Source organism: Triturus cristatus, chromosome 10 (assembly GCF_964204655.1).
Source record: "Triturus cristatus chromosome 10, aTriCri1.1, whole genome shotgun sequence".
NCBI lineage: Eukaryota > Metazoa > Chordata > Amphibia > Caudata > Salamandridae > Triturus > Triturus cristatus.
The window spans coordinates 324,920,047-324,945,782 of NC_140593.1; the positions used below are offsets into that span (position 1 = coordinate 324,920,047).

General features: G+C 42.7%; 1 protein-coding gene across 1 annotated transcript in view; it reads right to left on the reverse strand.

Moving 5' to 3' along the window:
- Positions 1 to 25,736, reverse strand: part of MRC1 (mannose receptor C-type 1) — an 841,411-nt gene that overhangs the window by 599,296 nt on the left and 216,379 nt on the right. The window contains exons 7-9 of the mRNA XM_085631521.1: positions 15,784 to 15,966; positions 11,381 to 11,538; positions 4,201 to 4,314 (exon numbers count right to left, since the gene is read on the reverse strand). Coding sequence (XP_085487647.1) covers positions 4,201 to 4,314; positions 11,381 to 11,538; positions 15,784 to 15,966 — 455 coding nt within the window. The remainder of the gene's footprint in view (positions 1 to 4,200; positions 4,315 to 11,380; positions 11,539 to 15,783; positions 15,967 to 25,736) is intronic.

Here is a 25,736-nt window from a genome sequence, read left to right on the forward strand (position 1 = left end):
AATCACGTATAGTGGCAGCAAGTTGTTATGGCTTACTAAGAATGTTTAGAAAGTTACTCCCCCTGCTCCCTTTTGCTGCTAGACGGCTGCTGGTACAGGCCCTCGTATTATCATGACTCGATTATGCCAATGCCATCTACCTGGGAGCATCCCAGGCTACCATCAAAAAACTTCAAATAGTACAGAACTGTGCGGCCAGTATGCTGCTGAACATTTCCAAACGATCCTCTGTAAGGCCCGCCCTCGCTACCTTGCATTGGCTCCCTGTCCAGGAAAGAATTTGATTTAAGGCTCTGTGTATCACCCATAAGCAAGTGTCAGGAAAGGGCCCACCTTTGATCCGCCCCTGGATCCAACCTGATGTACCAAACAGAGCCCTTAGGTCTGAGAATAAAGGTTTAAACTTAGTCCCCAAGATTAAACGTGCACGTAGTGGAGGCTGACTGTTCACATACAATGCATCCAGACTCTGGAACAGTATCCCCTTCCAAATACATTCCGAACCTGACTACCTCAAGTTCAGAAAACTTCTGAAAACCTTTCTCTTTTATTAATCTCCTCACAGTTTACATGGCATCGTAGCGCTGGGATGCCCCTGGGTAACCACGTGCTTTAGAAATGTTCCCTCATTCATTCATTCATTCATCCATTCATTCATTCATTCATTCATTCATTCATTGTCTCTCACTCATTCTTGCGCCTCCCTCTAATCATTGTACACACAGTCTGGGCAGCTTCAATCCAGCTTCGGCAGTCATAGAATGGGAGGCAAGCAGCTTGAGACCTGAAAACCAATCAGTTAGCCCAACAATCCCCAGTACCTCTCTAAGCTGCACTTTATACTTATCTGCTTGCCTCCATTGGGCACATGGGTCCCCCACCATCACTTGACCTCTAAGGCAGTGCCACCATGGGAGAGTACACTCACAGGAGGGGCTGGGGTTGCGAGATACATATTGTTTATTACTCTTTATGTGATGCCTGCGTTTCCAGCTCTTGCTTGTAGTTCATAATGTGCCATTGATGTTTAGTGTGCCATCGCCAAGAGATATTGGGCAGCTTGTAAAAAAAAAGAGTGGATACTCTTTTAGGTGCTGGCTAGAAAGTTTTGTTTCTAGCAATTGAAGGAAACGTTCAGTTGCAGAAATAAAATCTTATACATAACTTTTTCACTTACGAATGAATGAAGACATTTACTCACAGACTGTTGCAAATTGTGGCTTCATATTGTGTCTCAGAATTGTGTGACCAGTTTCAATTTTGTGATGCACCGTATGAACTAACAAGTCATATAGCAAATTCTCAACTCACGGAGGATTGCAGAACAACCTGCCTGATGAATATTCATTAGGCAGGTCACTGTGTGCAACTCCCCGTAATTGGCTAAATGCACAGAGATGGAGACACGCAAGGAACAGCAGACCACCATCGCATTGTTTGCATTTCCAAATGGGACAAATCATTTTGTGTAAAGCAGACCATGTTCCAGAAAAGAACTACATTTGCTCTCCCCATGACATCGGTCGGGCAGTGTTTCTCGGCTCCTCAGATGCTGACCAACCCTTTCCAAACCCATTCCCTATAATTTCGAGGAGTTGGTAAGATTTCAATGATTTGCAACAACAATTTTGTTAAAAAACCATAAATATATCCCATTGCATATCTCAAACAGTAGGAGACAATGTTTTCACATTCCCTCCTATTTGCGATTCAGAATGAGTTGTTAAACTTGTTCTGTTATTCTGAAAGGCTTTAACAAAATGGAAACCATTTTGTGTTTCCAAACCCAGTAAATTTTGTTATTGCAAAATAGTTTCATACATATGGTCAAATTCTTCCACATGTTCCTCATTCTTTGCCAAATAATTTCTATCTGCGTACAGCATGTTATGAGCTGACATCAGTTCTGTATTTGAAAACTTCCTTTGTCAGAGACAGTCAGTCTTAGTAGCATGGTTTCATTTGCAGTTGTAGAACAGAGTGAAGTGATAAGACTTGGGCAAGTTCCTGTATTATAAACCTTAATAATAGATGATTCTGTTTGAGCGAATTTATTTGTACACCTTAATAGAGACGTTAGTGGTTCTCATATGTTATGGGAACCTACTGCTAAACAGTTGGCTTTTCTTCTCTTGTGGTTTATGGCCTGTGGTGATCCAGCAATGCAAACTATTATGTTATGATGTTCTACTATGTGTGAGCAGGATTTTTCATGTCTATCCTTAGCGTCTTTTGCAGGGAAATTTGTTGTGGAATACTAAATTATGAGCTGATTCTGAACTGGGGCAGTTTCTATGAGATGCCTTCTGAGCAAGTCCTTTTTTGGTTCTTTACCCTGAGGTCTTGCATTAATCGTGTCTGGAAACATACAAGGGTATGGACACTTCTCAACAGACTACATACATGAAGGCAGGACAATTACAGGTAGGATATAGCACTTGTGGACTGGAAGTTGTCGGCTTCTTCAGGATGCTTCAAAGACATCCTGTGATCGGGAAATGAGTGGTGGTGGAATGGCGTTCCTTAATGATTGATGTTTTGGCTCATAGAGGTTGATGTGTTTACCATTTCTTTAGTATAACAAGAACACAGATTTCATTTAGTGTGAAACAAAAAGGTGAGCATCATTAGAATTTAGGGACTGATTAAGATGCTGGTGCGTCCAACACCAACGAGCCGTCTGTGTCGGACCCACTGACATCTGCCCCTGCGGTCCGCCTACCGCATTACGATGCGGCGGGCGGAGGCATCTGGCGGAGGGACCGTCCGCTATGCTTCCAACGGAGGTTCGTCAGCGAGTCAGTAATCCCTACAATAAGGGCGGTGCCTGCTCAGGCACCGCTGTAGGGATTATGATGTCCCTTTCCGCCTGGCCTTTCATGGCAGTTTACCTGCCATGAAAAGGCAGGTGGACAGTTACTTTGGGTGCCCCTAGCATAGCCCCCTTACCCCTTGGTCTTCCGCTTTAGGGCCTGGGGGCACCCAAGGTGCCCCCCTGAACATTCCTGCACCAAGTGGCAGGTTTATTTTCTATTGGGGCGTGTGCTGCAGTCTGCAGCACACACCGCAATAGAAAATATACACCTTGCGATCGCCGTAATGGCGGTCACCTCGTAATCAGGGCAGCGGGACCATAGACTTCTAGTCGCACGGTTCTGCTTCCCCTTCTGTTGCCGGTCAGACGAGAGTCCAACTTACATCGAAATCAGGCCCATAGTGATCACCACTGATAAGTATATCGTAAGAGAATGCTATTAGTTTTTGGTCCACGTGTGTACTGTGTACTGTGAAAGAGTCAAGTATGAAACACAATTGCAGAGACTGTTAGCAAAAGGGAGATTCTGTGTTTGTTATTTTCACTGTTGAACGTCGTAGTCTTATGCAGGGCCGGACTGGGAACTGAAACCGGCCCTGGCAAACTTCTCAAACGGGCCCCCCTGGAGGGCTGTGGGGGTGTGGCCAAGCTGTTTGTAAGAGCCAGTTTTGGCTGATTTTGTTACCGGGGGCCAATATTGCAGGCCCCCAGTAACAAAAACGACCCCCATGGGCCTCAAACCGGCCCCCACCACGGCAGCCCACCGGGAAAACGCCTGGTGCCTGCTATGGCCAGTCCGGCCCTGGTCTTATGTCTTGTAACGAGTCATTGTTTTGTTGTTTGTATTTCACCTTTTTGAGTAGGGAGGTCTAAGGATTGTGATTATTCAGCTTGATTCGTTGTTCAAGCAGCTTTTCTGATTTGACTTTAGACACATTTTACTAAAATTAGAGAAATAGATCTGGATTTGTTGTATGTCGTTAAAAGATTTATGATTCTTGATGGTTCACTTACATTTATTTTGAACTATAGTAAATTTTGCAACGTAATTTTACTTGATCTGTTTAATTTTAAAAAGTGCAACCCGTAAAAGATCTGCTCGAAAGAATTCGTCTAGGTTTGTATTAAAAATAAATACGTTTTCCTTTCTCACAATATAGTATTTTACAGATCCCTGTTATCAATTAATAAGCAAAATTATTACATGAGAACATGCTCAAAATTGCACTAAAATTAAGCTTCAGAACTCATCCTCAAGCGGAACTAAATCATCAAAACCTAATTCAGGTTTTTAATTAAAATAATATCCAGACTATTAGTCTATATTTTCCCATCATTTCCTGTCTCTTGACATTAACAATGTTTCATTTACAAGGTATACTCACTTTACTGCATCCAGGATCAATGATGTCCACATGACCTGGCTCGAGGGGCAGGGGAGTCCTCTTGCAAATGTACCCAAGTCTCCTTTCACACATACTGTCAGCCCAAAAGCCTTCCTAGAATGTTTCCAAGAGAAAATTAGTTAAAAAAAAATTAGTTTATACATTGCACAGTGTGCAATAAAGATGTATAACAATAATTGGAACCACAAATAAAATGGTTTATAAATGAAGCTGCCTCTTCAGACACTAGGGAGCTTCGGCACTCAATAACTCATCATACGTGAACTCTGTCCCTCATAAGTGCACTCATGCATGCCTATCGCCACCCTCAAATTCATTCTTGCATTCACCTATACTTCCCTCCTCAACAGAAAACAGACATTTAGAAAGCACATACAAGTGAAGTTAAAAAATGAAAGTAGAAAAAAGAACCAAGAAAACATACATCCACCTAAATGTGGCAGGTTTATACTTGCAATAACAAAAAAAGCAAATAAATTAAACATAGCATAGATCGTCCATATTGGAATGTTATTGTGGATAGTGTACACACTCAGTGAATCCTTGCTTAAAGGACTATTGGCTTAAAATGTTTTTACAATTAATATGTCTGCCGTACTGCTTTTGTCATACCTTTTCATAATACACAGATTAGACCTGCAACATCTGTTAGGTTAGTTTTTGACAATTGCTCCAGCACACACCACAGTTATGTGAGTGCTCTGTAGTAACTTTTTTTAAACTTACAATTTTGTGATGCACCCTATGAACTAACAGGTCACATAGCAAATTCTCAACTCACGAAGGTTTGCAGACCAACCTGCCTAATTCATTTTTATTAGGCAGGTCACTATTTGCAACTCCCCGTGATTGGCTGAAAGCACAGAGACGGAGACCTACAAGGATCACCCCCACATTTGTTTTCATTCCGAAATGGGACAAATCATTTTGTGTAAAGCAGACCATGTTCCAGAAAAGAACTACATTTGCTCTCCCCACGCGTCGGACGGGCAGTGTTTCTTTCTCTGCTCCTCAGATGCTGACCAACACGATTCCCTTTCCAAACCCGTTCCCCATATTTTTGAGGAGTTGGTAACATTTCCATGGTTTGCAATAACAATTTTGGTCAAAAACCATGAATACATCCCATTGTATATCTCAAATAGTAGAATAGTAGGAGGCACTGTTTTCACATTCACTCTTCTTCTTTCTAAATCGGTCTGCAAGTGCCCTGTCGTTGACCCATCCAGGTGGAAGATGTATGTCCCATTTGAGTACATTACACATTACAGTTTACTGGTACCTAAGATGAAGGGTTGTGGGGATAGTCCAGGCAGCAGATGCAAGTTGCAGGGCTCCTACGAGAACATTCCAGAGATCCTTTATAGTGGGTCAGACTGAGTGTTAAGGAAACAGATAAAGGGACCCTCTGAAGATAATTATCCTTTGAAAGAGATAGGTTAATAGGTGTGAGAAATTGGGGGTACTAGTTGAGAGGGCGTGAGTACCCACCTTAACAAATAATCACAATCCTTGTCAGGGTAAACTACTAAAGTCACTAAATAAACCTGTCCACAACCCACTGGTAGGTATGGCACAGAGCTAACAGACTTAATTTGGGGAATGTGTAAAGTATTTATGTAGTAGAACAGTAATAATGTAAAAACACAACACAAGAAAAATCCCAAATCAATTTAGGAAAACAGAGTACATTTTAAAAAAATGACACAAAAATGACAAACATCTAATAGGTAGAACTGGAGGTATGAATTTTTCAAGATGAAGATTTAAAATAACGCTAAAAAGGGTTAGGCGCCAAACGCGGATATCTGGCTGAGCTTGATGTGGACAAGGATAAGGCTTAAGGCTGACTGTGATGGATCGCGGGTCAAATGCAGGGACCAAGTTCAACCTGGTGAAATGTCTTTCTTTCCAACTGAGGCCCAGATTTACTGTGATTTTGCGTTGCAGTTGCGTCACATTTGTGGCACCGTCCTTTTTTGGCATTTTCGTAGCCATGCAAAGTTGATTTTCATGGCCTTGCGTGGTTTAATAAATACAAAGTAAACAACCCAGCATATAGAGCTGCATAGCATTGCTTTGCTTCTGATGGGCTTCACATGGGTGGAGCATGTGCATTTACATGCATCCACCCATGTATTTTGAAGCAAACCCACATTCACAAAGACTTGTAAACCCAGGTTTGCATCAAAATAGTGCACCTATCCAACAGAGGCATAAAGAGGAGAAATATCTGTATTGCTCCTTGTTCCTTACACTTTCCATGTGTTCTGCATTCTAAAGCACATATGGAAAGAGGAATAGGCTTCAAAGGATTGATGTGCACAAAGGGCCTTCCTACACAAAAACAATCCTGCCCCTAACACGGGCTCTCTTGTACCATGGTGCAAGGGTGCCTGCATTGGAGCTAGGCAGCACACAGTGTGCCAGCGCTGGGAGAGAGCAGAAGTGTGCCATATCTTAGTCGATATACAGCATTTCTGTTCTCTCCCTTTCACGCAACGCAGAGCAGCAAATTGCCTTTAGGCATTGTGTGAGAGAAAGGATAAATCTGGCCCTTATTCTCTTGAATGGAAGTAAACAATCCTCATTGGGGCAAGTCAGCAGGCTGTAGCCGAAGAGGGCGCTACATTATCACATAGCAGCTGGACAAGAACTCGGTGAAGCCATTGAGTTTTGGCAAGAAAGTCCAGAGTGGCATAAATTCGAATTTCACACCCACAGAAGGTCCTTTGCCAGCCGGATACTTTTCCTCCCTTCGCCTGGAGATCATTTCTACCTTTGGACATACTTTATTTGAGCTCAGATTCTTCCAGTGGGACAATGCTGTAGGCTTTGGCTGAAGCGGGTTTCACAAGGCCGGACACCTTCTCCCTGAGGTCCCAATTAATTGATTTGCTGTTGCAGAGACTGTAGCAGGAGCAACCTCGATCTTTGGCTCTGCAACAAAGTATCTCCATGATCAGCTTGGTAGTTTGGTCCGGTCCCCCGTTGGTTCTTGGTGCAATTTGGCAAAGAGGACTACCTCTTTGCCAAATTTCAAGTAATTCTGTTCAGCTGTTCGGGCTGTACCTTCGACTAAAGGTCGTATGGGAAAATGCATGGGGAAAACGAGTTTTGGGACCCCCCTTTTTTCTCAGCCCCCGCTTGACGAATCACCCCGAGACTTTCAGGGTAGGAGCTGAGCGGAGCGCCCCATTAGTTTTGAAAATTTCACGAAGATAAGTCAACCGGCGCCAAAGTTATTCAAAATAGAATTTTCAGATTTCCTATGGGAACTCGGTCCTAACTATAACTATCTACTGGCTACCGCCAGTAGAATATATATATATAGATATATATATATATATATATATATATATATATCAACGCTCTTGAGGTTTGCCACACAAGCAGGAAGCACTCGGACAACAGGTAAGGTTAACCTCACAACCTTTAATCTTCGGTACAGACGAACTCGGCACGCAAGAAACGAACAGTCCCAACGCTTTGCCTTACGCGTTTCGAGTATAATCTCTTCTTCAGAGGCTGGACGTTGATGGTTGCAATTGCGAACACTCTCCCACCATTTATTGGCACTATGACACGCCCCTCGATGGGCCGCCCAGATGAGTTCCATGCTTGCTGCCTTATGGGAAAGAGAGTTCACTTATTTCGCCGTGAATCGGTGCTTACTTGTCTGTCGTTTGTTCAGGCTCTGGATGAGTCCCTCGCTTGCTGGTTCGTCTTAATCCACAACCTGTTGCCCCACCCGAGGACGGGTGAAGCCAGGTCCCCTGTGGCCCCTAATCATCAAAGGGTGGTGCATTCCTAGCGGCTGGGCTGCCGCCTATAGATCAACGCTCTTGAGGTTTGCCACACAAGCAGGAAGCACTCGGACAACAGGTAAGGTTAACCTCACAACCTTTAATCTTCGGTACAGACGAACTCGGCACGCAAGAAACGAACAGTCCCAACGCTTTGCCTTACGCGTTTCGAGTATAATCTCTTCTTCAGAGGCTGGACGTTGATGGTTGCAATTGCGAACACTCTCCCACCATTTATTGGCACTATGACACGCCCCTCGATGGGCCGCCCAGATGAGTTCCATGCTTGCTGCCTTATGGGAAAGAGAGTTCACTTATTTCGCCGTGAATCGGTGCTTACTTGTCTGTCGCTTGTTCAGGCTCTGGATGAGCCCCTCGCTTGCTGGTTCGTCTTAATCCACAACCTGTTGCCCCACCCGAGGACGGGTGAAGCCAGGTCCCCTGTGGCCCCTAATCATCAAAGGGTGGTGCATTCCTAGCGGCTGGGCTGCCGCCTATAGATCAACGCTCTTGAGGTTTGCCACACAAGCAGGAAGCACTCGGACAACAGGTAAGGTTAACCTCACAACCTTTAATCTTCGGTACAGACGAACTCGGCACGCAAGAAACGAACAGTCCCAACGCTTTGCCTTACGCGTTTCGAGTATAATCTCTTCTTCAGAGGCTGGACGTTGATGGTTGCAATTGCGAACACTCTCCCACCATTTATTGGCACTATGACACGCCCCTCGATGGGCCGCCCAGATGAGTTCCATGCTTGCTGCCTTATGGGAAAGAGAGTTCACTTATTTCGCCGTGAATCGGTGCTTACTTGTCTGTCGTTTGTTCAGGCTCTGGATGAGCCCCTCGCTTGCTGGTTCGTCTTAATCCACAACCTGTTGCCCCACCCGAGGACGGGTGAAGCCAGGTCCCCTGTGGCCCCTAATCATCAAAGGGTGGTGCATTCCTAGCGGCTGGGCTGCCGCCTATAGATCAACGCTCTTGAGGTTTGCCACACAAGCAGGAAGCACTCGGACAACAGGTAAGGTAAACCTGTTGTCCGAGTGCTTCCTGCTTGTGTGGCAAACCTCAAGAGCGTTGATATATATATATATATATATATATATATATATATATATATATATATATATATATATATATATATATTTTGAAAAGTCACTGTGAGCAGCCGCTCACCCTCCTGTCGACGCCGGTGCCAGCAGCGGACACAGTACCGCTAATAATGTTTTCACAAGGAAGTAGCAATTCGAAGGTGCGAAATAACCTCCAGCGGCACACCAAAGGACGAGTCCAATAAAGATTTATTGTCTCGTAAACCAAACAGTACGACGCGTTTCGGCGAAGCCTTTGTCAAGTGAATAACCTGTGCCCAATCACCCTTAGAAATAGGGGTTATGGTTTGTAGACAGTGAAAAAATACTATCAACATCTCGGCAGTTTTCGGAAGACAAATTAATCATAGTTTTGCGGTGATTCGTCAAGCAGGGGCCGAGAAAAAAGGGGGGTCCCAAAACGCGTTTTCCCCAAGCAATTTCCCATAGGACCTGTTGTCGCAGCTACAGCCCGAACTGCTGAACCTAATTACACCAAATTTGGCAAAGAGGTAGTCCTCAGTTCAGACTCGTGCCATTTGCTTAAATGATCTAATTCCGGTCAGTAGTTCCTGAGAAAATTGGAGTTAAAAGTTAATGATATCTATGGCCGGGGAGGATCCGCGGACCCTCCCCGCACCCAGCGTGCACCCTGCCGTGCACGAGCTGAATGCTAATTGGCTGTCAACACTCCAGATCAGGAAGTGTTGGCAGCCATCTTGTGCCTCGGTAGAACCGAGGCACAAGAAAACCGAAAAAAAGGGGCCGAACGCTAAAAGGGGGCAGGGTAGAAACACCCTGACCTCCTAGGCCTGCTCAGGAAGTCCCACAAGGACCCAATAAAATTCGCCGGATGTGCGTAGGGTCTGCGCATCCCGCTGCCGAAAAAAAACCGAAGCGCGGGCTCCCGCGCTTCTATTTTATTTAGCCCCCGGGTGGGCCAAGTCCCGGGGGCAATATCTTTATCATAATGGGGGCCCCAGAGGGGCGCCCCGGGGACCACCACCCCCGGGGCTTGTTTGTTGTAAAAAAAAAAAAACTGTGTGGGGGGGCTTGAGCTCCCCACACACGCCCCGGGGACCGCCACCTCCCAGGGGCACTAAATATTTAAAATAGGGGGTCCGTTACGGACCCCCAAGCCCCGGGGACCACCCCCCCAGGGGCTTAAAATTAAGTGGGAATTTCTAGGGTTTTGTACGAGGGAAATGTCCAGCTAACTATAACGCCCCTGAAACCTATGGTTTTTTCAGTGAATATATATATGTATATATTCACTGAGAAACCCATAGGTTTTAGGGAAAGTTATAGTTAGTTGGACATTTCACTCGTACAAAACCAGAGAAATTCCCCCGTTATAGTTAGTTCAGCTAACTATAACTCGCGCACCCGCAATGCACTGCTGATGACGTCACATATTACATCACTCATGACATGGTCAGTGATATCACTGATGACATCACTGATGACATCTCAAAACCATAGACACTCCAACATCAATAACTACATACCCACTCACTGATTCTTAGGTTTACACACACATCCACTCACTCACCCGTACAGTCACTCATACTTATGGTCACTCAGGACAGGACTATCATATGCACTCATATTTCTCTGGTTTTGTACGAGTGAAATGTCCAACTAACTATAACTTTCCCTAAAACCTATGGTTTTTTCAGTGAATTTCTAAAGTTTTTTAAATGCGAATTTCTAACTATAACGTGGCTGAAACCTATGGTTTTGTAAGTGAATATATATATAATATGTATGTGTATATATATATATAATATGTATGTGTATATATATATATATGTATCAGTATCTATAAGGAAGATGTCTCATCATATATTTTATTTTACAGGTCTCCTTTCCTTCTGTTCCCTTCCCATTTCCTTCTCTCACTTGAACACCTCAATTTTCTGAGAGATTGTATCGAAGAGATCCTAAGGATGTGTCAGGCTGACAGAATCATACTATCAGAAAAGACAACCATGTATAGGTAACTATTGCTTTATTATTTATTCTTTACTCAACATCTACATTCCTTTAATATTTATATACATTTACTAATATTCATGTCTGTGGTGTTAAGTATTGTAAACCTATACTTATCTATATATACTTCTGTTTACCTTATTTTGTTAGTTGATATTCTGTCTGCAATATTTTTGTACGGTGATATTTCAGAATCATAATTCTGGTACTAAACCGGCACAAGGGACAATTAGATGCAGGTTTATCAAGTCCTGAAAGAATGTTTACCTTCCCCTTCATAACGACACAGTCTTCCTGCCTGTTGTTGTGGTGGGATGGTTCTCCCCGAAGCCACTTGGTATACGTCACAGGAGTTCCATCGCTCCATTCAAAGTACATCTGAATTTTAAGATCATTCAGCCCAATCCATAGCTCATCCGTCGGCTCTGTGAACATAAACATCTATATTTTCATAAACATTTTAAATAGCACCACTAAAGCAGGTGAAAAAAATCCCCAAATTTCTAAATATTCTATATATAAAGCTGTTTAATATCTGTGAGAGAACTACATGGCTATTTGTTAAGAAAATATTTTTTAGAGTATGATTCACTTGTTGGCGCAGGTGAGTTTTGGGAAAAAGAGATTGTCACATTTCTTTGAAAAGGGACGGTGTATGTAGTCGTTGCTGAAAAATTAAAAGCAGATTATTTCTGCGTCGAATTTTCTTATCAAATTACTAATAATGATGAAAAAAACATCTGAACTTGGAATTAGTAATATTTTTCCAAGCACTTGTTTTGATTATCCTTGATATCCCATAGTATTGCACGCAGTTAAAAATGAAGCCACACCATTTTCCGCATAATTAAGAATTTGCTGGATTTACTACATAAACCATCATCTGCTACATAATTTACAGATTTTAATAAGAAAAATTGTTTCTGGTTCAAGCTGATCAAATGTTACTTTAAACAATGCCACACGTGTTGCTGCTCAATGGAAGACCCTTTGGAAAGGTTAAATGGTCATCTTTCAGCTGCTGATGTCTCTGTTTAGATGTTACACTGAGACTAATGAGGTGTAACCTTTGCAGAGATAGTGTCAAATTGTGAAATAAATATTGGCAAAGCCAATAGGTCTGGCTTGTATTCTGAGCACTATCTAAAACATCAAAAATATGTTTGCCAAGGTGGAAACACACAACAAAGAATTACTTTCTATATGCAATGCATCTATGATATAAATAATTTAATGTGTGATTCTTCAGTGTACTTCTAAGACGTAAAATAGTCCTGTGTACATTACAATGAAAGAGTTGTCTATGAGCCAGTGTGATACACCAAACAGCCAGCAGCATGAGGTGAGAGAGTAGTAGTCCTCCTCACGTCAGATCTAAAAGGTTCAGGTCCGGCCATTGAGTTGTCTAATTTTCCTAGATGTATAGTGCGGTGATCTAAACTCAGAAGCATTTGCCCTTAAACAACATACTTGTATGAGGATGCTCTCGAAGCTCTCACGTTTCCCAGGTCCATATGTGAGCACCTCAGCTAGTTCGGGTTTTTGTTTGCAGCCAATGACCTACAATCCTCTACATCCATCATAAATTCAGGACTCCGAGTGGCAGAATGCAAATAAAAAGCCTGCCCTCAAGAGCTAGTCAATCATGCACCTGGGGAAATTAAGAGCCCTGGGCACTACCAACTGGAGAATTGGTATCTTCACCTGGTAGCTCAGGAGTTTTCTTTCAGTCAAAGGATGCGTGTAGGGTGCCCCCGACTCCACAGAAACCTTTTCCCAGGTTTGTTAGTCTAAATAGCGCAATGGAAGCAGACCATAGGCCCAGCGGCTGACGTCAACTGAAAGCTTAGGACTGGAAACTGTTCACGATGGCATGGAGTCAGGTGCCCATCCTAAAGTTTTGGTAGATAGAGCTCCTTAAAGGAGTGAAGCCTCTCTTTAGATGATATGCTTCCACAGCAGTCAAGCTCAAAAGAGATGGATAGTGAATGAAAATAAAGGAGTAAGCAGTTCTGTATGCCCTGCACTTTTTGGTTTATGCACCCATGAAGTCAGTTCTGAAATCACGAATACATGCTTTGACATCAATCTAATTCATCAGCAAGCGTTTCTGGCATTGTTTCCATCATTTTCTCGACCTATATGTATTTTCAGGCTCCAATTGGAAAATGTGTGAAGTGTCCTGTGCAGGCATTATGCAGCTTTCGGGCCTTTCTAAGATGTGCAATGCTCACGTGCGCAGCTAGTTATCCCACTCGCATAGATTGAGCAGATTGATTTATATGCAGTGTGGGCAACAGACCTGTGAGAAATAGCTGCACGACTTACCTCCAGCAAATGCTCTCTCTTTCAACAGCGGTGTCTTTTTACTGCAAGCAAATGTCGGTGCTGCCGGTGAATCCATGTATACCACATGGCTTCGGTTTACAGATAGGATTTAAAATACTGACGACATTGTGCGGAGCATCGCTCACACCTCATTTCAGCTCACCACGCATGCATCACTCAAAGTCACACACACTTTCACAGAGGTAAAGGCACGGAGGACCCTACTCAAGATTTGGATAATGGGGCATTTTTTATGTGAGGAAATCAAATGGTATCGCCTTTCACATTTCTCGTTTTAGATCATATTCTACCACTTGCCCCCCCCCCCCCCCACAGCTGGAGTGGAATGCGCCCCATTCTGATTTTCTATAGGGTCGCGAGCAGCATCAGTCAGTACGCTTGAGCCGTAGCAAGGTGAGTGATGGCTTTGTACAGCAAGAGGTGGGCGATCCAACCACTAGCGTAACGAAACTTGAGGGGGGCCCCCTGCAAGGCATGTGGAGGGGCCGCCTCTGGACTCAATAATGAGCTCTCCAGCTGGAGTACTGTGCTATGAGGGCCCCGTGGAGCTTGGGGGCCCCCACATTGCGGGGGCTGCAGGGGCCTGTGTTACGCCACTGGATCCAACAAATTACCAGGGAGAGCCGAGACAGAGATGAACCAAAGGTCTGGCTTGGAACTTAGGGCCTGATTACAAGTCTGGCGGCCGGCTCGTGATGTCCCAGCAGTGGCGGACCGTTTTGCGGATTGCAGCGTTCACCGTCGTATCGGTGGTGGACCGCCGGCTATGCCAGGGAACAGTTGTTCCCTGGCGGTGCCGCAGCTGCGCCACAATGTAGTATGCTCAGTGGGACTGACTCAGTCCCGCTGAGCATATTGCAAGTTCCTGCACCGCCAGACATTTCATGGCGGAGTCCCGCCATGAAAAGGCTGGCAGTGCAGGAACACGTACAAAACAGCCAGAAAATGGGTACTTGTTAGTCTTTCCTTATGTTAAGCATTGTTTTTTTCCCTTAGTTCATTTTTTAAAATATAGTTTGAACTCGACCCGATATATTGGAGAGCTTCACATGAGAACCACTTACATTACACAATGTCTCATGCATTGATTATAGGCACATGGAGATTAAGTGATTTTCCCAGAATCACAGGACGTTGAACTCACACAAACTTGCAAGCCTGACTTTCCAGATCCAATGTTTGTGGCTCTGGCTGGAACACCACATTCTGGTTAGAGAGAGGGTGGCAGACAGAAGCCATATGAAAGCTTGGCTCGTTATTGGCCTGGAGGTTCCAACAGGAGCTCGAGCAGAGACAGGCTTCAGACTCGAGCCTGGCTCGAGCTTTCAGTGTCCTTCCCACCTCTATGTACAGCATACATTTCAATGATCTCCAAGAACAGGTGATAGTGTCATATAGTGAATACTGAATGGAAGGGTACTGTGTCTTCTTCCTGATGTCTAGAATCTCACTGACAGGGGCATCATATAACACAGGCTGCACGGATTTTGGACCGTTCACAGAATAGGCCCCAACCTGCCAATTCCCTCTTTCTTAACCCCCACGAGTCAACCTTAATTATTGAAGCAAGTGGAAAGAGTGAATGGGTATTCAGACAAAATATTGAAACAAAAATATTGTGCTCCCAAAATATGGTGTCCAAAATATCATGATATGGAAATTTCATCAGCAAGAATATCGTTGTCATGAATATTGATTTAAGGTAAGTAATATCGATTTTGAAAATATCAAAGTCATTAATATCATTTACAAAAATACAGGGGCTGATTATGACTTTGGCGGTGCTGTGCAAGCTATGCACTAGCTCAGCACCGCCAAAGCCATGCAGGGACCGCTCACCAGATTGCGAGTTCAACTTGTGTCTGGTGGGCTTTTCCTGTCTTTTCTTTTGCCGTTCCCACAGCTGTGCCCAGGAAAAATAGGCACCGCAATAGGAATGCAAAAGAGGTTCCAGAACGACATAGACTGTGAAGTCCATGCCGCCCTGGAACATGGAGTGCATGCAAAGGGGAGGGGGGCATATGTTGTACATCCCTTAAGCGATGGGGCATGGAGGCCCTGTAGGGGAAACTAATCATATGCTACAGGGCCTTCATGTCCCCCCCACCATGGGGATACATTTAGGGGCACAACACGTGCCCCCCTGTCTGTATTCCCACAAATTTCCAGCACAGCATGGATATATAACTATGCTTTATTTGGTCAAAACGGTTCTTCCATATACACTGTATGCGATAAGAAATGAATGAAATGATACAGATACAATGGCAGATGTTAAATGCACTGCATGATAAATGCCATTGATATTTAAAAAGCCTCACCGTATCCAAGCTGAGAAACAACAAAACTGTGTTCTTCTACGTTGTGGAGGCTTGCAAGGTCACCTTCTTCCTTTCTGCAGGCCAGCTGGGCTTCTTTCCAGAGTTTGGTGTCTCTGAATAGCTTGTAGCAGTGACCAGCATAGGGCAACCACAGCTTGGGGCAGTTTATGGGTACATCACTCGCTGAAAAATGAAAACTCTCAGTTAAGAACAATTGATTAGCAGAGTCAACGAGAATGGGTGCTTTCTCAAATAAGAGAGTGAACGCATTAGGAAACAACATTGGTGGGACACCTGCATGACGCAAATCATCACACCAAAACATCTCCTGCGAATGTCTGACTATTTACAGGGACAAAAAAGAATCTGATCTCAAAGTGCAAGAATAAATGATAGAAATATGTGAGCTTACTTACCCTGGTTAGCGAAATGAGATTGTTTCAAAGACAGTGGGTGCAGAGGTGCATCGCGAAATGATGTCCTCCCCTGCAGATGAGGAACCCCTGGAGTCTTTGATATCATACAGATATTCAATGACTTTGGCCTGATTGAGGGCACTAAAAGGGTAAGGCCGCCTGCAACACATGGGCTGCAGGGGCTCGTGTTACTCCCCTGAGTGAGTGGTACCAAGACAATGCACCTACCCCTGAAGCACAAGAATGAATTCACCGGGCACCACCTTCTTAAGGGAGATGACATTTGCATATTGCAACCAAGTCACAGTATCAAGTTAGAAATACGTTAATTTGCATAATAAGGATGTGGGTGGATGCAGTGGCATAACCTCTAAATGTCAATCAAGACTTGGAACTTAGAGTAGGAGTAGCTGGACACTTGAGTAGCCAGCGTCCTCATTGCACGCGTCCAGCTCCAGCATTGTTCATCACAACATATCTCATTTCTGTAGCTAGAAAATACTGAGCAAACATAAATATTCAGCTTCGTTGGGGTATATCATTTCTAAACCCTCTCCATTTTGTCAGATGTGAGTACATTGAAAGTAAAATCATTTGAGAACTCCATTCCTTGGAAAAACCTTAGAGATGAAACATGGTGTACTGATGTTGGTTTAAGGTTAGCCTAAACATGGTGCTGGAGCAGAGTTTTCATTTAGAAAATTCAGGGCCTTTTGAAGCTCTAGCATGTTTATGCGTTTTATTAATTTATTAATAATTAACAATTAATTATTTGTCTTGTGCAAGTGTGTTTAACCAATCCGTTTGTCTTAACATAAGAGAAAGTTACACGAGGGTTAGCATGTGTGTGCTGTTTCTGTTTTAATAATAACGTGCAAGTTTTCATGTTTAAATGTTGCTATGTGCTGTTTATTTTTTAGCACAAAATGCTTTTCGAATTAATGCTTTTTATGTTGCAAAGCTAGATAAATACATACACATAAGGGTATTAGTGGGGTTAACATTGTTTAATCACTATGCTGTAGTAACGTTTATTTTGTTTTTTTAAATTAAGATGGTCTATTGCGGCCTATGGAGGCCTGTACAAAAGATGGCTGAATTTTGAAGCCTGGCTGTGGCATATTCTGTGATGTGACAAGGGAGACCTCTGCTGGAAATGGTCCTGAAGTCAACTGACCATAGTCCTTTCTGTGAAATTTTCCATGAGGACATCAGCAGTCTGGAGGATCTTCAAAAGAAATGGAACGTCCTTGGTAGTCTCTGTGAAACAAAGGAGCCTTGGAGAAAACTTATGAACTGTGGCTCGATTGCCGAGGAGAGACGGAACTTATTAGATACATTGTAGTTTTTGGTTCCTGTTCCGTAGTTTTATATTTTGTGAACTTTTCCTGAGCGAAGATTTTCAGATGTAGCAATGATACATTCCTTCCTTCTCGCTTTGCTTAGTGATTCAGCGGATACTGCAAACTGTAATGTGTGTTTCCATTGTAGTTTTTACTATAAGAATGTTAGCCTAGGGAGGGTCTTTTGCCACTTGCCATTTTGCCTTGCTGCGTGAATCTACGTTGCTGAGGATCGATGCTAAAGGGACTTCGTCTTGAGAGACTTTACCGAGAGACTTGTCCTGACCAGTTCTGACACTTAGTTAGAATAGGTAACTATGAGAAATGATTTACTCTGATTGATTTACTTTGACTAATTTAGATAAAGCAATATAATTTTAAACATGGTGTTGGATATTCATTTTTGTCAATTATTGGGTTTATATTTTTGATCATTATTGTACATGTTGTATAGATTGTGTTAGGATAGTCACAAAACCAGATCTTATCGACCTCGATATAGATGCTGGGTGATCAGGAGGTTTTCTTCCCACAGGTTTATTGCTGGTAGAGTTTTTGAATGTATGTTAGTGAAATGGGCCCTAGCGTATGATGAATGTATGTGCGTGTAACTGTGAGATTACTCTATCCGTGGTAGTGGGAATATTTTAGTTACCCAGATCTCTATCAATTTCCTGGTAGCAGAGTAGGATGGTTTTGATGACTATCTTGATCTGATAAGATTGCTTGTACATTTGCTTATTGAGTATTGATTTTTTGGTTGATGTTGGTATATGTACTAATACTATATGTTGGAGTCGTAATGTTGAGTTATATGTAGTGCTTCTGGAATTTGGAAGCTGGTAGCAGTTTCGTAGTAGAGCAGAGGGAAGTATATGCTGCTCTCGGGAAAGACGGAATTGTAAGGAATAACGTGTGACAATTGAAGTTGCGCGTCACATTGTCTGGGTTCGGAATCAGTGACATTATTGTATGTTACTATTAGAATATATTTCTGGTATATAAGGAGTGTATATGATAGTGAAGGTTATCTGTGAAACTCTGGTCTTAAGTCCCAGGGATCTGTAAAGATTTTCGTTAAAGCTTATCGCGGGAGGAGTAATAGGTATTTCCTGAGCTTGTTAGGAGAACTGGGCAAAGAAGTTGCTTAGTTGATGTATGTTATAATTCTGTAGTGGGACAGATTGTACGCTGTTCTCGGGAAGCAGGATTCTGTGTGTATGTACTATATTTTTCTTGTATGAATGTGCGTGGATGCATATACATTTATTGACTGTGAGACTCTTTGGATAAGTCCTGGAGGAAACAGTTAGGAGATGTATGAAAGTTGTTGATTCTTGAGAAATAGACTCTCTTTTTACTATTCTGTGGTTAGCGAAGCAGACAATGGAGATGTTTTTATGTTGTAACTAATAGATTTGTGGAATTTTTGATACGAAGTCTACTGAGGAGATTTTGTAAAGGAGGGGTAGACGAGTGACAGAAGACAGGAGACAAGCGACTGCAGCGACTGTTGACGTCAGAAAGACCGCGCTCTGATTGGATAGTGGATCAGAATAGGGTTCGCGCTAGGATTGGTGTGTTACTGTGAGTCGCGCAGGGATTGGAAGAGCTGTTTAGTGACGTAGACGCTCCAGGATTGGTGCGTTAGTGTGAGTCGCGCTGCTATTGGTTGAAAATTCGTATTGTATATTTATAATACGGAAAAAGAGTAGAGAGTTTTGGTAAGCGCTAAAATGTATTACCAAGAAGAAAAAAAGAAGAAAACATTTTTTGGAAAAGTTAAAAAGTGGTTTAGACAGGATAAGGATGTTAAAACAAGAGAGGGTGAGTTGCTACCTCCAGCGAAAACACCTGCATCCTTCATGGCTGCAAGATATGGGTTACATACCTGTATATGGTTGGAGAATTGGGTTAGGTATACTAAAGAAGATGGTGTTCTAGCATTTCCAGAACATGGTTCATTTAATCTGGCCGTGTTGAGAAATCTACGGGAAAAGATGTTATGTCTGGACCCGAAGCCAAGACCTACACAGTTCGAGGCTTTAGTGGAATGGGAAGAGGAAGTACATAATCGAGAAAGACAAAGATCTGGAGGTCAGTACAGACACATGTTTGGGAGAAGATATGATCGTGAGACTCATCATGATCGGATGAAAAGGTGGCGAGATGTTAGTATGACAGAAGGATTATATCCGATGAGAACAATTGAAGGAGGAGCAGAAAAGGTTCCTGAGTCAGATATGAGAAGATATGGAGAGTATGAGGATGAGGTCTTGAATGACATGATTTACAAGAGACCACCTCCATATAGACCAGAACCAGATGAGAGTACACCAGTTGTTTCTCCGATAAGAGATACAGTTTGTACTATTGAGACAGAAAAGGTGACACCTGAAGCTAGAGGTAGTAATCGAGGTAGTGATGAAAATGCCAGACAATTAGCCAGAACTACAACAGAGCTGACTGAGAAAATTAGGGAGTTAACGAAAAATTTGGAAGCTGTTACAGTGCCTGTAACTATAGGTCCGGTTATTCCTGTGTTTGATAAACAGAGGACAGTTGAAAATGGACTGGTGGTTCCATATGTTGGGAATGATTTGACAAATTCAGTTGGTCCTTCAGGAGACTCGGGTAAAAGAACAGAAAGAAGTGACCTGAGACGATCTAGACATGACATATGTAGTGAAATACTGGATGCTAGTGAACCTAGTTGTTCAGGGATGCCGATTTTAGAACCGCAAAAGAGAGTGGTTCCAGTGAGAAAAACTGCTGAAATAACAGTTGATGATTTGAATGATTGGATGAAGGTTCTTCAGAAAAAGGATAAGGATTCACAAGTCATTGATGTGGCTAGGTTACGTGTAGAATTAGAAGAGCTTGTTACAGGAACAGGTCCAACAGAAATCCTGAAGAGTCATCATGATGGTGAGCTGATGTTTATGTGTAAAAGCATAACATGGAGAGCAAGACATACACATGACAGGTTAAGAACAATAGCAAATGAGTTAGGAGTTGACATTGATAAAGTGAAGGCTTTACAAAAAACCTACAGGATGGATTTTACAGAGAAAGATATAGAAAACTTGAATGCTACTGGTAGAACAGGACAGATTAAGGAAATGGTGGCATTATTGCGAAGATGGGGTGATGTAGAAAAGTGGAAGGATAGGTGGTATAAGAAAAGAGAGGAATCTGAGGATAGAACGACTTATTCAGCATTTCCAGTGAGAGAAAAGGAGAAACCAGTGAATAATTATCCCATGAGAGAAATACCTGGAGGAGGATATGTACATGTTCCATGGACTAGACAGGATATTTTATCATTTACGAATGATTTCCCTCGATTGAGAGAAAAGCCCGTCGAGTGGTATAGGCAGGTAGATAGGTTTGTGAAATTGTCAAAAGTGCTGTGGGTTGACCTGAATAGTCTGTTTGATATAATTGTTCCAGCAGACTTGTGGACTGAGTGTAAAATAGTTGTGAGTTGGCCTACTGAGGAATATCCAAGAGATCAAAGAACAGGGGCACCAGATCCAGAGGTAATGAGAAAATACGATCAGGTGATGGTATACCTGAAGAGTAAAGTTCCTCCAAAAGAGACAGACTGGGTTAAAATAGATCAAACACAACAGGAAGCAAAAGAATCAGTTCATGCTTTTTACGAAAGGCTGATACTAGCATTCAAACAATTCAGTGGAGATGAACACCTGGGTGACAAAGATTTGAGTCATTTTGTATACAGGTTTGTATATGGCCTGAGACCTGAAATTGGTGAGAGAATTCGTGAACACACAGTGGATTGGCAGAGTAAGAAAGTAGATGAGATTTTGAGACATGCAAAATACTTCAGTGATGAAATTGAAGCAAAACAAAGAAAGCTGAAAGAGAAAGCGATGTGGGCACAAGTGAAAGTTGCGGAGAGACAAGAAGCACAGTTAGTGGAACAAGCGAATAATCCAGGAAATAATGTGGGGAATAGACCTAGATTTGCAGGGAAAGGGAAAGGAAGTCTGGAAGAAGCGAAAAAAAAGTTCCCTTGTCACAACTGTGGCCAACTGGGACACTGGAGGTCTGAATGTCCTAATCCACCATTAGTGAATAATGATAACAAATCATTAAATCAACAGGTGCAGAATGAAGGGAATAATCAACAGCAACAACAGAAAGTTGTGAGACAGTAGAATCAAGAGCCAAAACCGCCCTTGCCGCAGAATAGAGGGGTACAAAAGTATAATCAGGATTCAGGATTCTACAATGATGAGCAGGTAAACAAACCAAAACGTTCTAACAAAGTACAACAGTACTTGTTAAAAAGTGAAGGGAGTGAGTCTGAGGGTGATTATTGATGGTGCCGAAGAGAGGAGGAAGAGTGCATACTTGGTGCAACTCTAGAAATAGACCAGGCAGGACCATTTGTGGATGGGAAAATAAATGAGGAGAGTGTTACTTTTTTGGTAGACACAGGTGCGACAAGATCAACTGTCAGGTCAACAGATGTTAGAAATCTTCCTCTCTCGGATGAAGCAATCCAAGTAGTTGGTGTAGCTAATACACAGATCAGAACACGTCTTACTGAACCAGTAAGAGTACAGATAGGGAAATTTTCAGACATGCACAGATTTATTGTCTGTGACACGAGTCCAGTGAATCTGCTAGGTAGGGATCTATTGTGCAAGATGAATTGTACAATTTTTTGTACACCGGATGGAATAGCTTTTGAGACACCAGATGAGGATGTTTTGTACCGAATGACTCTAGAAAATAGGGAAAGTGAGTTAATTGGTGCATTTGCTGTGTTTGATCCGGAGGATTTGCCTCGAGAACTAAGAGACACAGTGAAAAGGGCAGTGTGGGATTTTACAGGAGAGGATGTGGGATTGATGAATAATGTAGATCCAGTGAAAATTGCAGTGAAAGAGGGAATTACATATCCTAACATTCCTCAGTACAAAATGACACCAGAAATAATTGAAGGGATAACTCCTATAATTGAGAAAATGATTCAGCAAGGAGTCCTGAGAGAATTATTGAGTAGTCCGTGTAATTCACCGATAATGGGACTGAAAAAGCCCAATGGGAAATTTAGAATTGTGCAGGATTTGAGAAAAATTAATCAAATTGTGGTGGCATGTTGTCCTATTGTGCCAAATCCATCAGTGATTCTGTATCAAATTCCACATGATGCTGAGTGGTATACAGTGATTGATTTGTGTCATGCGTTCTTTTCAATTCCATTGCATCATGATAGCCAGCCGATTTTTGCATTTAGGTTTGGCCAGCGTATTTTAGCATGGTGTCGTATCCCACAGGGGTATACGGAGAGTCCTTCGATATTCAATCAGTTATTGAAGAAATCGTTGGAAAGTTTGATCATGCCCGAGAGTTCAGTGCTAGTACAATATATTGATGACCTATTGGTGGCATCGAAGACACGTGAAGCTTGTGAAGTGGATACCATAGCTTTACTGAATCATCTGGCAGATGGAGGGTTAAAGGTATCTCCAGCCAAATTGCAATTTTGCAAGAAAGAAGTGCATTATCTTGGACACAATATTGAAAAAGGTCTGAGAAAAGTGACAAATGACAGGATCAGAATAATCAGAGAAATGAAAGCTCCAAAAACCCAGAGGGAAGTAAGAATGTTCCTGGGTATGGTGGGATATTGTCGTCAGTGGATAATTAATTTTTCACTGATTGCGAAGCCACTGATTAAATTGACAAAAAGTGAGATGACAGATCCATTGAATCTGGATGCAGAACAAATGGCAGCATTTGAAGAGCTCAAAAATAGAATGTGTGAGGCTTCAGCTTTGGGTATGCCTGACTATGAAAAGGAGTTTGAATTGTACTGCAGTGAGAGGAATGGATGTGCACTTTCAGTATTAATTCAGAAGCATGGTTTATTGAGAAGGCCTATTGCGTATTTCTCATCGACACTTGACCCTGTAGCTGTGGGTTTACCAGGTTGTCTAAAATCTGTAGCTGCAACATGTAGAAGTCTGGAACAAAGTGAGGGAATCATAATGGGATATCCTGTAAGGGTATTCGTACCTCACAATGTGGCAATTCTCTTGACAAGGAGCAGAACTCAGTACATGTCACATAGTCGTTTGACAAAATATGAGAAAGTGATTCTGGGAGCATCAAATGTGACTCTTGAGAGATGTGTGAATGTGAATCCAGCAACACTCTTACCAGATATTGAAAATGTGGGTGTGAAAATGGAAGATGATCATGATTGTTTGGATGTGCTTGAGTACTGTACAAAACCAAGACCAGACATAAGGGATATTCCCTTACCTGAAAATGACCATGTGTTGTTTGTGGATGGATCATGCCTGAGAAATGATAATGGTGTGTTATGTGCAGCATATGCAGTGTGCAAAGTTTCAGAGGTCATGGAAGCATCACCGTTGAAAGGAGTGAAATCTGCGCAAGTTGCTGAATTGGTGGCATTGACAAAAGCTTGTGAAATTGGAAAAGATTTGAGGACAACTGTGATGACTGATAGTCAGTACGGATTTGGAGTTGTGCATGATTTTGGCCAACTTTGGCTACAAAGAGGTTTCTTGACATCGGGTGGAACTCCAATAAAGAATGCTGAAATGATTGGTAAATTGCTTGAGGCGATACAGCTGCCTAAGGAGTTGGCAGTTGTAAAATGTGCTGCCCATGGTCAGGGAGATGATTTTATAACGGTTGGAAACCGTTACGCTAATGATGTGGCGCAGTATTGTGCAAAGACAAATCAATCCATTAATCGGAACAGAGAGGGGGAAATGTCTTTTCTTTCTGTGATGTTTACTAATGTCTTAGAAACATGGGATGAAGTGAAGCAGTTACAGGATGAGGCAGGAGAGGAAGAGAAAAAAGATTGGATTAAAGCAGGATGTGCTCCAAGAGAAACAGACCATGTTTGGATCTACAGAGATGGCAGACCAGTAATGCCGAACTCCATCTTGTCGTCAATGGCAAGGATGTATCATGGCCAGGGACATCGGGGGAGGGATGCGATGGTAAGGTCGTTTAAGCAAACCTGGTACAATGCAAAGTTCAGGACAATTGCAGAGAGCATCTGTCAAAGGTGTTTAATTTGTCAGCAATTTAACACTGGGAAAAAGACAGTGGTGAGTCTAGGGACAATTGGCAGAGAAGGAGGTCCTTTTACAATAATGCAGATTGATTTCATTGAAATGCCCCAAGTGAACAGACTGAGGTATGTTCTAGTGGTAGTCTGTTTGTTTTCAAGGTGGGTGGAAGCTTACCCGACTAGAAGAAATGATGGATTAACAGTGGCAAAGTTACTGTTGAGGGAATTGATTCCTAGGTACGGGTTTCCAGTTACAGTTGAGTCTGACAGAGGTAGACACTTCCAAAATGAGCTCATAGGTTTGATTTGTGAAGCATTGAAAATACAGCAGAAGTTACATTGTGCATACCGACCAGAGGCTTCTGGTGTGGTTGAGCAGATCAATGGCACAATCAAGAATAGAATTGGAAAAATGTGCTTAGCCACTGGCATGAAATGGCCGGATGTGTTACCTCTAGTTCTGATGACTATGAGATCTAATCCAGATAGAACTACAGGTTTGAGCCCGCATGAGATAATCATGGGACGTGCAATGCGCCATGCATTCGTGCCTGTAAATAAGTTGGTGACAATAACTGATGACATGATTTTGGATTACTGTAAAGGCCTGGCTGACGCAGTCCATTCTGTGTTTCACCAGGTTGGAGAAGAAGCTACCACACTTGAGAAGAAGCAAGCCCATGATCTGAGTCCAGGAGACTGGGTGAGGATTAAGGTGCACAGAAGAAGAAATTGCTTGATTCCAAGGTGGGGAAGGCCAAGACAAGTTATTCTGACTACGACGACTGCAGTAAAGTGTGCTGGAGTGAAGCACTGGGTACATGCAAGTCATACTCTGAGAGTTCCAAATCCAAAAGAAGGGACTGGTGAAGAGTATTTTGAAGAGTCAGATTCCAGTGATGGTGAAGATACTGAGGATACGGAATCAGTGAGAAAAGAAGCAGAGAAAGCTTCAAGAGAATCACTGCGAGTATCAGAGAGAAGATCAGATTCTGTGAAAGAGCCTGAAGTTTCAAGTAGCAGTGGAGGAAAAAGAAAAGAAAAGAGAAATCACACAGAGATTACTCCTGAATCAGAAGAGGAGGAGATTGAAGAACCACT